At 33.1% G+C, this 16,351-nt stretch overlaps 1 protein-coding gene across 2 annotated transcripts in view; it reads right to left on the bottom strand.

The window, feature by feature from the left end:
- Window positions 1-9,427: 9,427 nt before the first annotated feature.
- Window positions 9,428-16,351, bottom strand: part of LOC136024917 (nuclear migration protein nudC-like) — a 54,890-nt gene continuing 47,966 nt past the window's right edge. For both annotated transcript variants that reach the window (XM_065700497.1, XM_065700496.1), the window contains exon 7: window positions 9,428-9,624. In XM_065700497.1, the coding sequence (XP_065556569.1) occupies window positions 9,523-9,624 (102 nt within the window). In that variant the 3' untranslated portion in view covers window positions 9,428-9,522. The remainder of the gene's footprint in view (window positions 9,625-16,351) is intronic.

Below are 16,351 nucleotides of genomic sequence, written 5' to 3'. Positions count from 1 at the left end.
CCACGAGAATTGATTAAAATGCTTGCCCACGAAAGGGAAGTAAATTTTACTGTTTTCTTAGTCAAATTTCACAGTCAAGCCACGAATTCTCGACAGCTTTCGATGATAGATAGACCCCTGGGAACATTCGCTAGTGAACTTTTTGGTCTTTTTGAGGGTTAGCCGACGCTGACCGTCAAAATGCAAAATGATTTTTAGCCAAACATATGGCTTTAATTCAAAGAGTGTAGACATAAGCATATCCTTTACTACAAGTAATAAAAATCTTCTCTCTGGTTCGCTTTCATTTGAAAGAAAGTCCCGGAAATCGTCCCGAAACGTCCAGCTTTAAGTTTGGCCAAAATTTGACCGTCGAAATAAAACATTGTCCGGTATTAATTTTCCGATTTTCACTTCTATGTTTCTTCTAAAATTTTGTTCTGTTTTGTCTAATATATTTATTCACTACATACTATACAAAATGATAAATAATGGAATACAATTAGAAAAAGAAATAAAAAAGAGAAAAACAAGCAAATGATTTGGTTTTCCAATGTGACTTCGTGTATCAACAATGAAAACAGGAGAATTTTGGAAAAATATACTATACCCAGATCTCTATATTTTTATTTTGGTCTTTCTCTCTGAATTGAACGATACTTTGATGATATTCAAGGAAGTTGAGATTCTGGATTTGCGTGCTAATGGTAATAAGCTTCAAAGGATATACTTTGACGATTACCTAGACGCTAGGAATATCAAATTAAATTTTAAATGTAAAATTATAAAAAAAATCTCACCCTTTTCCTATGCTGTATATTAACGCTACCGCACATGGATTTGAACTCTATCCTCAAGGTTTTTAGGATAGCTAACTATAAGATTGAATTATGGAATTTGATGTTATCATAAAGAGTGGTTACATTAGACACCAAATTAATTTGAAGAATTTAAAGGAAGAAGATTTTCGTACCCAGATACGGGCAATAAAAGAAGAAGATAATAAAAAAATAAATAAAAGAAGAAATAAATAAAAATAAATATAAATATAAATAAATAAAAAAATAAGAAATAAATAAAGAAATAAAAAAAAGAAGTAGATAAAAAAAGAAATCCAGCAAAGCAAGCCAGCAAGCAAGGCTTTAAAAATTTCTGACTTAATGAAACAAAAGCCTAAATGCCGAGCAAACCTAAAGATTAAACCAGTTTTCAGGTGTGCAAGAGATGAGAAAAGGAAACAAGAAAGAAAAATTTGTAGCATTTAAAAGCAAAATTGAAGCCCCCTTTCAAATGTAGAGAGTGTCCGTGAAGCTGCACAAAAGACTGTGCATTACTATATCTAAAAATACGAAAAGAAATTGACAGTGAATACTGTACCACAAAGAGTAACTACTTTAAAAAAAACCTCTCCTTGAGCCAGTAAATTCCCTTAGAAGCAAAGCCAAATTACGAAAAAACCACGTATTCAAGACCGGTAGTCGATATTTAATTATATCGGAATGATTCGTGCTTGCCATAGCAACCTTTTCGCAAACCTCATTAATTCCACGTGGTGCAGTACTCTCCTATTACATTACTATCCCGGAAGAAAAAATAAAATTTGAAAACTGAAATTGTTAGCGAAGTATCCTTCTTTTTAGAAAGCGCATAAAATCCAGAAAGTTACGGTATAAGACCCAATGGTTAGAAATGAACGAAAACAGTTTACATAATACTTCACGATAACGAATCTTCAACCTGGAATCAGAGACTAGCCACGAAAGGTAGGAATACAAACTATTAATAATGTAAATGCCTAACCACCCCAATGATAGGACAGAAAGAACAATAAAATAATTGCAAATTAGAGGGATTGATGAAATGTAAGGGGATGAACTAACACAGAGCTACTCCAATATATCAATGTTTTGACATTGTTTACCCAATTTATGAAAATAATGAACGCGGCTGCGCAGCCCTTTATAAAAAAAAGTCCACTAAGAATTTGTCCTGGCCCACATAGAATTTAAGCCAGAAATACAGCTCTGTTTTAATATTATAATAATATCAAGAGACCGAGCTTCGCTCAGTCTCTGGTACTCGGCACGCAGCAGGCTTGTATGTATGTGATTCTCGCTGTCGCTTGTCTTCTAACAGCAGACTAATACCAATTTCTCTTCTGGATTTTCCACATTAATCATGTTTCCTTTAACTACGTTGTTACATAATTCAGTAATAACCAGACGTGTTCCGTTGAACATACCCTCTGAAACATCTAAATCACGCAATCGAATAATTGTTGTGTAATTCTTTAGTTTCAAGTCACGGGGTGGCAAAAAAGTAATTTCAATCAAATTAAGACATTATGGCATTAGTCAATTCCTCCTTTATGTTTATCCTTCAAAGAATAGCAGCTTTTTTCTTTGCGCTTCATTTTCGTTCAACCCTAGCTCGTAAATTTTTTCCATGCCTTTTGCTTTAGATGTTTGGATTCATTCGCCATCTTTCATGATTTCATATGACGTCATAGATACCAAAAACGATACGATCACCCTTGGGGCAAAATGATGAAATTTGCTCTTTAAATCCATATGAATCATTCGTCATTCAAATGAAAAAAAATTCTCAATATTAAAGCTTCAAACAAATTTTCCCGTAGTCGCGACCTACGTGGATCATTTCTTCAGGCTAGAAAATGTGAATTTTCAGAATAATTATCGAACTATTTTCTATAAAAAATACAGCCATACATACATATACAATAACTGCTCGCTTAGAGAAAGCCGAGTACTAGAAAACCGAGCTTCACTCGGTCCATAGTACTCAGCAAGCGATAGGATTATGTATTTGTGATTCTTGACTGGTGTATTTGCATAATTATCATGATATTCCTTAGTTTTTAGCAATGGGTGGCAAATCAGCAATTTGAATTGAATTAAGAAATTGTGTTCCTGTTTCCTGTTTATCCTCCTTCCTGTCTATCCTTCACAAAATCATTACATTCATAGGATTTGCATTCTCCTGGGAGGTGATTGACTATCTCAGCATTAATTTTATTTACTTCTTTTTGAGTGGCGCTAAAATAACACCTTCCTTCATTCCATTGTAATTTCGGTTATTTCGAAAATACTTCCTATTCGATTGGTAATGCTGGTTGTTTAACCGCAGATTTTGTTGTGCACCATTTTTGTGTGCGATTTGCTTTGATTCTTGCCGTTCATTGCCTTCTAACTGCTGATTTTGTTGTGCATCATTTTCGTTTGCGATTCGCTGATGATCGTTTTAGCAAGTTTTCTAAGCATACATTTCGTTGTGCATTATTTTCGTATGCGACTCGTTGCGATTCTCGCTGCTGTTCTCTTTTAACTGCAGATTTTATTGCTGGTCTTGCAATTTCATATGGTCTTTGCAGACATTTGTCTTTCTAACCGCATATTTTATTGAATCCACTAAAAAAATTGAATAAATACATAAATACTTTTTTTCCGTTTATGACCTGTAAGTCCTAAGTGTTTATGACTTGCGTGGGAGCCTGTAAGGCCCTTTTGCAGGGATATTCTCAGGAGGAAGGGGGTCCTCCCCCTCCAAATCTTAGATTTTCTTGAATTTCTGGGCACTTCTTATTCAAATTATTAAATAAATGTTGTTTTTATTATTGTTCTCCCCTAGTTTTTTCTTTATTAGGCTATTGTCCCCTCCCCCCCCCCCAAAAAAAAAAAGATTCAAATTCATAATTTCCCTTATAGAATTATCTCTAAGAATCAAATGATATCCAAGTCAGAGAGATTGCCCACATAAAGAGTTTCATCTAAGGCAGACTGAAAAGAACTGCAGCTACTTCTGCTCTCATATTACATGTCTCGATTAACTAAAGCATCTTCTAATAAAAGTCATCTCATGAACTTGGTAAAAATATGAACCAGAGAATAATCACATCACCGACGACATCCCGCGGAGTCGTAGAAACACTTGATGCCAGGTCATCACTTGTATTAATAAGTAACACCAAACACTAATTTCAATAGCCTGTAAACATTTCCGGATTGACTCGTGCAGTGGTTCTCAAACTGTGGTATGCATACCTATTGGAAGGTAGACACAAATTTTTAGGGGGTGCGTGGCTGGTCAAAAAAAAACTCTTATCGAGGACTGACAATTTTATTTATATTTAAGCTGTAGTTTACTTAGTACCGGTTACTGACCTGTGTACCTAAAGTATTTTGTGGGTAAAAAGGGGTACAGTGTCTAAATAAGTTTGAGAACCACTGGACTAGCGTATTTTCTCCGGCCTAAAAATATTTTTCACCTCCGTTGGTCGAATTATTATTATCTATTGGAAAATCCGTCTAACACAGCGTAATAAGGACAGAACAGTAAAGAAAAAAAACAGCAAATATCTATTTTGATTTAACGGCGACGATAAAATTGAATTGGGGTTAGACAAATTAAAGAAAAAACCAAGCATAGCTTAAATATGAATACACTTAACCACCAATATACTGTTGTTTCTTTGAGCCACTCTTATTAGTAGATGACATACTGAACTTGTCATCCCATAGCCGTTTGTTGTTTAGAAAACAACAAACAAATGACCTTGGATTGTCAGTTCAATTGACATATACTGCACATTTGTTCCTTAAGGTTTTGATATTTTTTTATTTATGAAAGTAAGAAAGGTGAAAACATTTCAAACTTATTTTGTTTTCAGTAAAGCGCAAACTTTACTGAAAACTTTGTTTTCTGGTCTTGAGAAGGTATGGAGGTTATCAGGCCTACTCATGTTAATTTTTGTTCGTTTTGAGTTTGACTCGGCTTTTTATTGTAGTTTCTGTTCATTTTGAGTTTCATTGATTTATTGATAGTGATTTTTGGTAGCTTTACGTGTTTTTGGTAGCTTTACGGAAGATTATTTGACTTAATTTTCACTCATTCTTGGCTGAATGGAGCTCTTTACTTTTCTTTGAAAAACTTGTCTTGCGAAAAAAGTTTTTATTAATTAATCTCTCTTCGTTTTTTATCAACATAGTCTTTTTCTTGTAAAAATAATATTGTATATCTTTTCAGTTTTTCAAACAGTTCGTGGTAACGAACTGTATTAAGGAGCGACCCAGCTATAGTAACCAAAACTCTAAAAAAAGGAATTTATATAACAATAATTACATCAAAAGGATCGCATTTTAATGCTGGTTTTGAATATATGATGGGTAAGTTTAGACTTACCCATCAAAAGTTAAGAGCCTGAGAAATTTGCCTTATTTTAGAAAATAAGGAAAGGGAAGAGAAAATTATTTTAGAAAAGGGAAAACATCCCTCAAAAGCCATAGAATCCTGAATTTATTGTTTCAAAAAGTAGAATTGAGAGAAAGAGTCAAACTTTAGCGTGAAGAGTGGGGCGTTGAGGAGGGAACAGCCCCTTTCATATACGGATTAATTTCTGTTCATATTAAGTTTTAATATCGCTCCTTACTTTCAGTTAAAAAAATTTTATTTTATTTATATTCCATAAGAATCCATAATATGGGTTGCTATTTGTATGTTGGAGAAACTTTTCAGCGATTTCTAATCCTAACAAAAACAGTATAATTTTTAATTTCACTTTATAGCTACTGAAGTTGACCTGCAAAAACTTAATATCACTCCCAAAAGATTCTATCTATGCTCTTTGACAACCTGGATAAACTTGCACTTTTTTGTGTATTTAAATTGATAGAGCAGAAGTAGTAATAGTAGTATCTCCAAAAGTTTCAATTGAATAACCCCAGTCGTTTTCGATATATTGCTGAGGTGTCTTACTGGCAACCATAAACGCAATGCCTTTTGATATATTTTAAAGCAACATTTAGTTTTAAAGCGTAATGGGTCAATTACCTTATTTTGCGGCGGTTGACATGCTTAATATCCCTAAGGACATAGTTGCTGGATCATTCTACTATGCTGAACAAAATGGCTGTTTCAAAATTTTAAATAGATGCGTTTGGAAAATGAATGGGATTGAGAGAAAGGCTTCTTTCCCTCCAATCTCTTGTTACCCTTAAAAAGGGAACCAGACACTTGCACTGTAATTGGAGTGCAAGGGGGAGGACTCCCCCCTTCATATATCTAAAAAAATTCAAACAAGTCAAAACAAAGTGAAAATATCTAAATGTATATTGTTTTCAGTAAGTTGCAAATTATGTTCTAGTCTTGAGAAGCTATGGGGGTTGTCAAAGACATAATTTCCAGAACTTTCAACTACGCTGAACAAAATTGCTATCTCAAAATTTTGATTAGATGTGTTTTGGAAATTGGTGGGAGTGGGCTTGTTGACCTCCAATCACTTTTGACTAACAAAAAGGACAGTAGTATTTTCAATTTCCATTCGAATGAGCCTTTTTTGAAGTTTCTACTACAACAAATGGTCATCTCGAATTTTCTATCAGACGCATTTCGGGAAAATATAAGGTGTGTAGGGGGGAGGGGGTATCCATGCTCCGACTATTCTGAATCTTGCAAAAGGCGCTAAACTTCTGATTACCAATCAATGAGCCTCCTCCGAAATTTATACGACCAACCTTTTTATATACACCTTATATGCCCTCAAAAACACAATCTCCGGACCCTTTAATTAAGTTGAAAAAACGGCTGTCTCAGAATTTTGATTGGATATGCCTGGGGAAATTGTGGGCACGGGAGGGGGGGTAGTTGCCCTCCAATAACTTTCGACTATTGAAAACTGCACTGGCCCTTTCAATTTCCAATCGAATGAGTTATTTTGAGGTTTCAACGACGAAAAATGGCTATCTCAAAATTGTGGGCGTGGGAGGGGGGTTTGTTGCCCTCCAATCACTTTCGACTATTAAATAGGGCACTCCAATCAAATGAGCCCTTTTAAAAGTTTCTATGACAACTCCTTCGATAACAAAGTGCCCTGGTCTAAACAAATAAACAAATAATGCATTGTGCCCACATCGCTCTTTACTTAGTCAGTGCTATTGCGCTGCCCATGACTACTATTGTTAATATTATTACTACCTCTATTACTATTACTGCCACTAAACTTTAAGCTACTACAATTAATTCTACTGCTGCTATTAAAACTAAGGATATTAAGGTGAAAAATTTGGGATATATAGAAACCTTATGGAGCTAATTCGAAACACGCTATACCCACACAGGTTGTCAAGCTGGCGCATCAGAAATGCTTCAGGAATGGTTGATGGTATGTATTAAGCTGAAACTTTCAGCGTGTGTTGAAGGGGACGTTGAAGAGGCCAAAGGTACTATGCGCATACCGCCACTAACCCTTCTACAAATATTGCTACTGCGCAAGCTAAGGATATTAAGGTGAAACTTTTAAGGAATATTTAGGCGGATGTCGAACTGTATCAAAACAAATTATGAGTATGCGGATTTTGAAAAAGTTGACAAAGAAATATCTAAAGAATAACTTATTTTATTAAGTTTGACCTTCAAGGGAAAGTTGTGGGGAATTTTGAACTAGCCAAAAGGCATCATGTGTATACTTTTAATACTACCACTACAGTCACTGTAACTAATGACGCTAAGGGCATAAAGGTGAACCTTTTAGGGAACGTTTAGGAGTTTCAGTTAAATGAAAAAATTGCACGCATACATGTCTTCAAAAGGGCATATAAGTAATATCATAGGCAGCACCACTCTGTAATAGCTACGAATGTCACTGAAACTTTTAAAGGAGCTAATTCGATTCAAAATTAAAAGTTCTGAAGACCTTTTTAAGAGTAAAAAGAGACTGGAGGGGAGGCAGTCCTTCTCTCAAGCCCATTCACTTTCCAAGCGCATCCAGTCAAAATTTTGAGACAGCCCCTTTGTTCAGCATAGTGGAACGGTCCAGCAACTATGTCTTTAGGGATATTGGGCATGTCACCCCCCCCCCCCTCACAAATATGTAACTGGCTCATTATATTTTAAAACTAAATGTTGCTTTAAACTAAATGAAAAAGGCATCGTCTTTATGGTTGCTAACAAGGCACCTCAGCAATGCATCGAGAACGACTGGGGGTATTGAGTTGGAACTTTTGGAGAAACTACTATTACTACTTCTGGTCTTGCAATTTAAATAAATAAAAAGTGCGTAAGTGTATCCAGGTTGTCAAAGAGCATATAGAATCTTTTACTCCTAAGTACTGTTTGTGTAAGGATTAAAAATTGTTGAAAAAGTTTCTTCAAAATGCAAATAGTAACCCAAACTATGGATTCTTGTAGAAAAAACTGAAAAGATATAAAAAAAAAAAAAATTTCCACTAAAAAGACTATGTCAATAAAAAACGAAAAGAAACTACAGTTCGTGGTAACGAACTGTAGGTAAGGAGCGACCCGGCTCAATAGTAACTGAAACTCTAAAAAACAATATTTTCATACGAATTAGATATATCAAAAGAATCAATTTTTATGTTGATTTCAAATTGATTAATTAAGTTTAGTTTTACCCTTCGAAGGTTAAATTCATCAGTTACATTCATCTATTAAAATATATATTACCATTGCCGGACAGAATTGAGTCATGACGAGTCATGTTTACATGACGGTAAGGTGTTTACCGTGATTAATTATATGTTCCAGCACATTCATCAGCTTTCAAGATTTTAATTTTAAATATCCTTGCAATAAAATGCAATTCCACGAACCGAAAAAAGTCTGTAAAATGGACTGGGTGATATTTTCTTCTGAATGCTTGTATGTATTATATATTTCCCTTAGATCTTCAAAAGTCTCTATTTTTTGTCCCATTACCATAACCACTTAAATGTAGTTGTTTGACCATTGCTAATGTTTTTTTTTTTTTGGGGGGGGGGAGAATTAAACAGTTGAAGAACAGTTTATCACAATACGAAGTAAAAGTATGTGTGACAGCACTAGATCCTCGAGTTCCAGACCGGCGGTGCTGATATTCGCTTCATGGTTCTTCAGCCAGGAAGTGCATTGGGATGTTGGGGGCCAGCCATCCAGTGCTTTCACACATCCTTCCTGCTTACCTTCTCCATATGTCTCCAGGTACCCATTTAGAGCTGGATCGACTCTGGCTGAGCTTAGAGAATCACACCAATGACCCCCATTCAAAATTAAATAACTGGCTATGACAGGGACCGTACCCGCACCCCTTAGAAAAAGAATTCTCAAACCAGCGCGACAACCACATAGCCAGGACGACTCTACCGTGACCAGTAATGTGACTCTTATCACAGAACTGGTCAACAGTAGTGTTTCAAATATTACAATTAGAAAGGGTCAAACTGTTACTAATACACATAAAAGTGAAAAGACCGCTACCTCTGTTGGAAGATATTTGGATTTTGATAGCTGTTTCCTTTGTTCTTGTTTACATTTAGACGTAAACTAGTACTAGAGATTTCTATACACAAAACATCCACAAATACAGGTAATCAAGTTTTTTGATCGGTTTTTGGAATGCTAAACCAGTTTTCAAATGTCTGAACTAGAAGGGGTAGAATTATTTATTTGGGTTATAGAATTTTATTTGACGTAATATTTTGACATGAATCCTATTTGAGGTAATATATAAATGGTGTGTAGGTGTTCAAACACTTAAGAAAATTTGCATTTTGAGAAGTCCATCTCAGGATGCTGCTCCATAAATTTCTTAAGCATGTCTTGCTTTTTCTGCTCCTCTGACGTAGGCAGACCCATCTACAAAAATATTAAAGATAAAGTAAAGCACAATAGATCAGACAATCTAATTCAAATAAAACAATGAAAAAAAAAATATAAAATAATTATATGTACATGTAAATACATATTTATAGAAGCCATTTGGTCATTTTCTATATAGGTCATATAGGAGTGTTCAATATAGGTCAGTTACGATATCATCACATACTAACTCTGGTATACCAATGAATGATATTGCACCAGCATATTTTGCGAATACAAATCTACAAATTCTTTTTATGATTCGTATCATACTAGGAATGCCATTATATAGGTAAATGATAAAAGAAATGCCGTAGGGTCAAACTATGTCTTACGTCACATATAAAATTCCGTTCCAAAATCCCTATTAAACAGGTTATTCAGTCGTTCAGACGACTGAACAGCTTCTGTAGTTTAACTAATTTAACGCCAGCTCAGTCATTCAAAAAGGCCCGAAGGGAACCAAAATGAAATATTTCTACTAAATTTTATCACGAACAATTGATTATTTTCTCACAGTTGAGCAATCAAGAGCTATTGTTCTTCTAAAACACAATTCAAATATGACAGATAAGCCACGATTTTGAACTTTTGGTTAACATTTAATCACACGAAGAACCTTTTTTCATTATCAAACGAATTGAAATCCTAACTTCAAAGCTAAATTCGACTTCTCCTTGAGCCTAGCTTTAGTGTTGTGGCCAAACATTTATCCTAGTTATGGTGGTTTGCTCCAAAATACTACTCAGGAATACTGATAAGATTAAAACACATTTAAAGATAGAGCACGATTACATCCACGAGCATCCCCTTTTGACAGCAAAGGAAGTGTGAAACGAAGAAAAGAAAGAATATAATAAATGAAAAATAAAATCAAATAGGCGAGAAAAAATGATGAATTTGTCAGCCAGTAGCAACCTATGAAACCGAAAACGAGCAAATATTTCGACAAGGTCATCCGCCAAGTCGTCCGCCAAGTCATTCTCATTCATCAAGTCGTCCGCCAAGTCATCCTCAGTGCTCAGAAAAAAACAAAACAAAAACAAAATTTAACCTTTCGAAGCGAACTTTACATGAAATTAAATAAAAAAAAAACAAGTTTTTTTTAATGAAAGTAAGGAGCAACATTAAAACTTAAACGAACAGAAATCACTCCGTATATGAAAGGGGCTTTTCCTCCTCAACACCCCGCTCTTTACGCTAAAGTTTCTTACTGTTTTAAAAATAGAGTTAAGAGAAAGAGTCAAACTTTAGCGTAAAGAGCGAGGCGATGAGGAGGAAAAGCCCCTTTCATATACGGAGTAATTTCGGTTCGTTTTAAGTTTTAATGTTGCTCCTTACTTTCATTTAAAAAAACTTGTGTTTTTTTTTTTAATGACATCAAAAACCAGCCGATGAGATTGAAAATTAAGGCGAAATTCCCGAGAAAACTTTGGGTGATATGGAAGGAGGGTTCGCTGTTTTCTAGAAGTTAAATTTATATTTTGTTTCTTTGTTGCCTAAGTTTTATAAAGATCTTGAATAAAGAGTGGAAGATAAATATTATATTTGACTAAAAAATGTATAAACTTATTCTAAGTTCATTAAAAGGGAAATAAATAAAATAACAACCTGTGCTATAAGGACCTTGCCATGTAGACTTTAGTCTCAACTTCGTCTTTGGTCTGCCATTCTAAAGATATTTCATTGGTATAAACCGGTCTAATTTCTTATCTTTGACTTGGTTTTTCTTCTTGATCTAGTTTATATTCTTGAAAACTGCGAAAATATTTGGTTCCCATAACTCAGTTCGATAATTTACATCTTCTCGAAGCTTATCATTACAATGTCTTAAAAATATTGTATAAGAAAGAATAATTTAATAGCACTTATCTAAGTGACAGAGAGAGGAAAACTTCAAGGATCATGCTTCTCTTTTGTTTTTTACACATTTCTCTTTTTTTCTTCATCAAAAAAATCCCATCCAATAGTTAACTTTATTAAATGGATATTCAACTGCCCCGTTTGTGTGTAGTCTAATCTAAATTGTAAGACCAGTATACAGAGTCCGTTTTTCTTTTTTTAGTTCTTTAAACACAATTCCCATAGTTGATAGGGAAGAATTCTGTATATTGGTTAGAAAGTAATGCAAAATACCACCTTAGATATTGGCAAATATTTTATATATATACATATATATATATATATATATATATATATATATATATATATATATATATATATATATATATATATATATATATATATATATATATATATATATATATATATATATATATATATATATATATATATATATATATATATATATATATATATATATATATATATATATATATATATATATATATATATATATATATATATATATATATATATATATATATATATATATATATATATATATATATATATATATATATATATAATATATATATCTACTTTAATTCTCGCTTCCATTTAATGCTCTGGCGTACCAATATCTTTGGTATATATATATATATATATATATATATATATATATATATATATATATATATATATATATATATATACATATATATATATATATATATATATATATATATATATATATATATATATATATATATATATATATATATATATATATATATATATATATATATATATATATATATATATATATATATATATATATATAATATATATCTACTTTAATTCTCGCTTCCATTTAATGCTCTGGCGTACCAATATCTTTTTTGTCAAACTAGAGACTGAAAACAGAAATTTTTTACCAATAAAAGTGCACGTAAGCGGTCAAAAAATACTTTACTGTTTTAGATTCCGGAATTTGGCGCAGCAATCTGTCAGTGAAGACTGAATTTTAATAATTTTCAGTTTTAGCTTTCTGAAAGGCAAAATGCACATAATTTGTGCCCATCTGGTATCATTGTCTGTGCCCTTTTTTAGTTTTTGTTGTTTGTTTGTACTCATGCCCGCAATACCAAATTTCCCCATAATTTTTAGGCCAGAATTTCGGACTACACCCAAAAATTATATAGCAAAAATGCGCCAATGGCCCATTTCACTTACTGTGCAGAGTAGCCCTTGCTGTGCAGTCTCATGCCAGGCATCTGGCCACATTGGTGAGAAAAGCTTCAGGAGCACAATATTATAAAAGAACAAGCTGTGAAAAAAACCTTTCGATTCGCCGATGATTATAGCGAAACAAATTTTAGAGATTCTGTAAAAATTTAAATATCCACACGGCCATTGGTAAGGGATATCTTGATACGCCGCGTTTAGACAAACTAATTGAAAGATATTTTTGACATGTTTGATCAAATTTTAAGAAGGGATAAAGTTTCCAGCCGAATCAAAGAGGGATAGTATTTGGGCTACGTCAAAGACCACTGTTAGAATTTGCTTCGAATTTAATGCTTGAGTTTGTATTTTCTTTTATTCTTGGACAGGGCATACTTTCCTATAGGGCAGGGGGGTAACTGCCCCCTCCAGACCCAAGTTTGCCCTCAGGCCTCAGTTTGCCCCCCCCCCCCCACGCCAGCTGAGATTTAGTTTCTGTAAAAAAAAAGCTTGTCAAAACTAAAATAAGCCTGCATAATTCAAGTATCCAGAGAAAGAGGTCAGTTTTCTTAGTATATATTTGCCTTTATGGTAACATATGGATCATTTTTCAGTTTTCAATGTCATTTTCACTTGATTTAGGAAAACTGGCTCCAACTTTGCCCCCCCCCCCAAGGACTTCAACGAAATTACGCCACTGTTCTTGGATTCGGTCATTTCTGGTTTTGTTTTGACTTATTCTTGTGTTGAGTTTTTAGTAGCCCTTTTTTATGGAAAATTCCTTATTTAGCTATGCCGCATTTATGACAATCTAACTGAAAAAGATTTTTTAACTGTTTGAGCAAATTTTAAAAAGAGATAAAATTTGTCAGTTGCATCTAAGTGGGATAGTATAAGGGTTTACGTCAAAGACCGCAGATAGAATTCGTTCTGAATTTAATGCTTGAGTTTCCATTTTCTTTTATTCTTGAATTCGGTTATTTTATTTAGTATTTATGGTATCTTATACTTTTATTTTGTATATATATATATATATATATATATATATATATATATATATATATATATATATATATATATATATATATATATATATATATATATATATATATATATATATATATATATATATATATATTTTATGAAAATTTGTTCAAGTTTCAAAATATAAGAAATTTGATATATGCAAAATAAAAAATTTATAATACCATCAAACCATAAAAAACCATCTTAAATCTATTTTTACATTTTTTATATAAATTTATTCAAGTTTCAAAATATACGAAATTTAATATATACAAAATAAAAATTGTGAAGGACAAAAACCATCGAGGTAAACTTTCAGCCAATGAAACAAAATATTATATTAAATCTCGCATATTTTGTAACTTGAACGAATTTATATATATATATATAAAAAAAAAACTGTAAACACAGGTTCAAGATGGTAGGAAGAAGAGCTTGATGTTCGACACTTGCTGGTGATTTATTTCGCTTTTATTTTTCACTCATTAATAGTTTGATCTTTAGAAATTTTAAAAGGGCCAAATTTTGCTCTGGTACCTCTGAAGGATTTCCCTGACTTGTTTAGAAATTTTTCGTCTTTTCTGCTTTGAAATTTCAACGCATACGTTGTTAGTGCTGCCATTACTATCTGTCTCTAGATTGATATCTTGACATTTTTCATTGTTCACGATCGTTCTGACCTACCCTAATCTAGTTCCTTTGAAAATAATCGTTACAATTAGATGTGCTGTTTGCTTGTATAATTTTTAAGTCACTAATAAGTTTTTTATTTTACAAACACGGACTGGTTTGAAATGCCACTGATCTTTCGCGTGGACTTTACCACAAATGAACAGAATCTCGAACACACTTTATCCACTTTGCTTCTAAGCTTGTCCAAGTGTTTATTGGCCAGGGTTGTCACCCCTAGTGATTTATCTCTATTTCTAGTGATGTTTTACATTGCCTCTAAAAAATCGCTAATTCAGCGCATAAATCATCGGCTTTTAGAATAAAAAATCATAAAATTTAGTGATTTTTACCGGGTGACAATTCTGGTGTTGGCTTATCCGATGCCTGTTCTTATCAGGTAATGGTGCAGTGGAGCATATGGGCACCCTTTCAGAAATCTGTGGCTTTTACGATTTCCTCAAATTTTTCTATGCTTCCATGTTGATTTGCTTGTTCTTCCCTTCGCCGAAAAACAAAAAACCAACAAAAAAAAAAAACAATGCATCACAGGCTCTCACCCTGAACATTATTTTTATTCAGCCCTTAACTTGATGGTAAAAGGACCTCCAAATGTACTTTGGAAGTGCACTTCTATATGAAATCTGTCGTTATGCAGTATTTGGTAGTAGTGGGTGGGAAATAGAAAAAAAATATGGGTAAAAAATCAGCAAAAACAAGCTAAAAATATTTGGCGTGGAATAGCTTAAGATGATTTAGCTTTCCATTGAAGGTGTAGTTGTCTTTAACAGTAAACAAACTGCTAATGCTTGAATTTCGTATCAACGAAAATTTCCAAATTTAAATAATCATTTTTGAGTGTTCATTTTCACAGTTTAACTTGACAGCACTGACGAAGGTGGCATTGCTCGGATAATCTCATAATTTGGAGACTACCAAAAGAAAAGTCCCTATAAAATTGTGGTTTCGAGGGGTTAAGGTGGATTTATGATAAAAAAAATTCAACAGCTACAGTGCCTTCAGTAACAAACGGTAAGCAAGGAGCGAGTCAATCCTATAGTAACTGAAGCTGTAAAAGACATTAAAAATATGTTTTTGTTTGCTGTTTTTAAGTATATAAAATTCGAAAAATTAGTGCCCATCAAAAGCTACGAGCCCGAGAAAATTTTTTGATTTCAGAAAAAGCAAGAAAAAACCGCTGAAAATTTAAGTAGTCTTGGTGAAAATTACACCTTTAGATTCAGCATATAAGAGAACGACACTGTAGAGGGCATTTCGTGATTGGAAAAAAAATAGATAAAAATTGCATGGAAAATAGGCTAATCTACATGTCTATGTTGATGCTAAATTTGAAACCACCAAAGTTAAGTAATGAGGAGAAATAAAAAAAAAGTGAAAGGAGATGTAAAAGAACCACGTATTAAATATATAGGGGAAGAGGCAAAGGACTTTTTTTTATGAAGTTAGAAAAAAAGGCATGTCTTCAAATCTAGGGGGTAAAATTTTTGCCCCCTTGTCCTTTTATAATTGGTGCCCCAGTGTAAAGTTGCAAACATTGCAGAAATTGGAATTTGTCATTAATAGAATAGTATGTACTAAGGGTAGAGAATAGGCACAATGTTAGCGGCAATGTAAGACTTGTCTCCTCCTTTTGTTCTATTTCAGCTTTTCTTCTTCAGAAGCTAATTTTTTCTTATTTTCTTCCTTTAAACAAACTCATTATTACGTAAAAAATAAAAACATGCTTGTGAGGTAATACAAATTTATTCAAAAGTATAACTGGACAATATTTATTTACAGAGATAAGTGCTCTTGACCCATACAAATCTTATACACTGCTCACACGTATTCACATGTATATATATTTTTTGTATTCGTGTGACTTCATGTTATTCTCGTTTGATTGGCTGGTTATTAAATCAGCACTTACATTTTGAGTTTTCAGTTCACGGTTGTAGCAAAC

The sequence above is a fragment of the Artemia franciscana genome, chromosome 3, assembly GCF_032884065.1.
Source record: "Artemia franciscana chromosome 3, ASM3288406v1, whole genome shotgun sequence".
Lineage (NCBI taxonomy): Eukaryota > Metazoa > Arthropoda > Branchiopoda > Anostraca > Artemiidae > Artemia > Artemia franciscana.
Note: the sequence above shows the minus strand (reverse complement) of the source record. Positions and strands in the feature narration are given on the sequence as shown.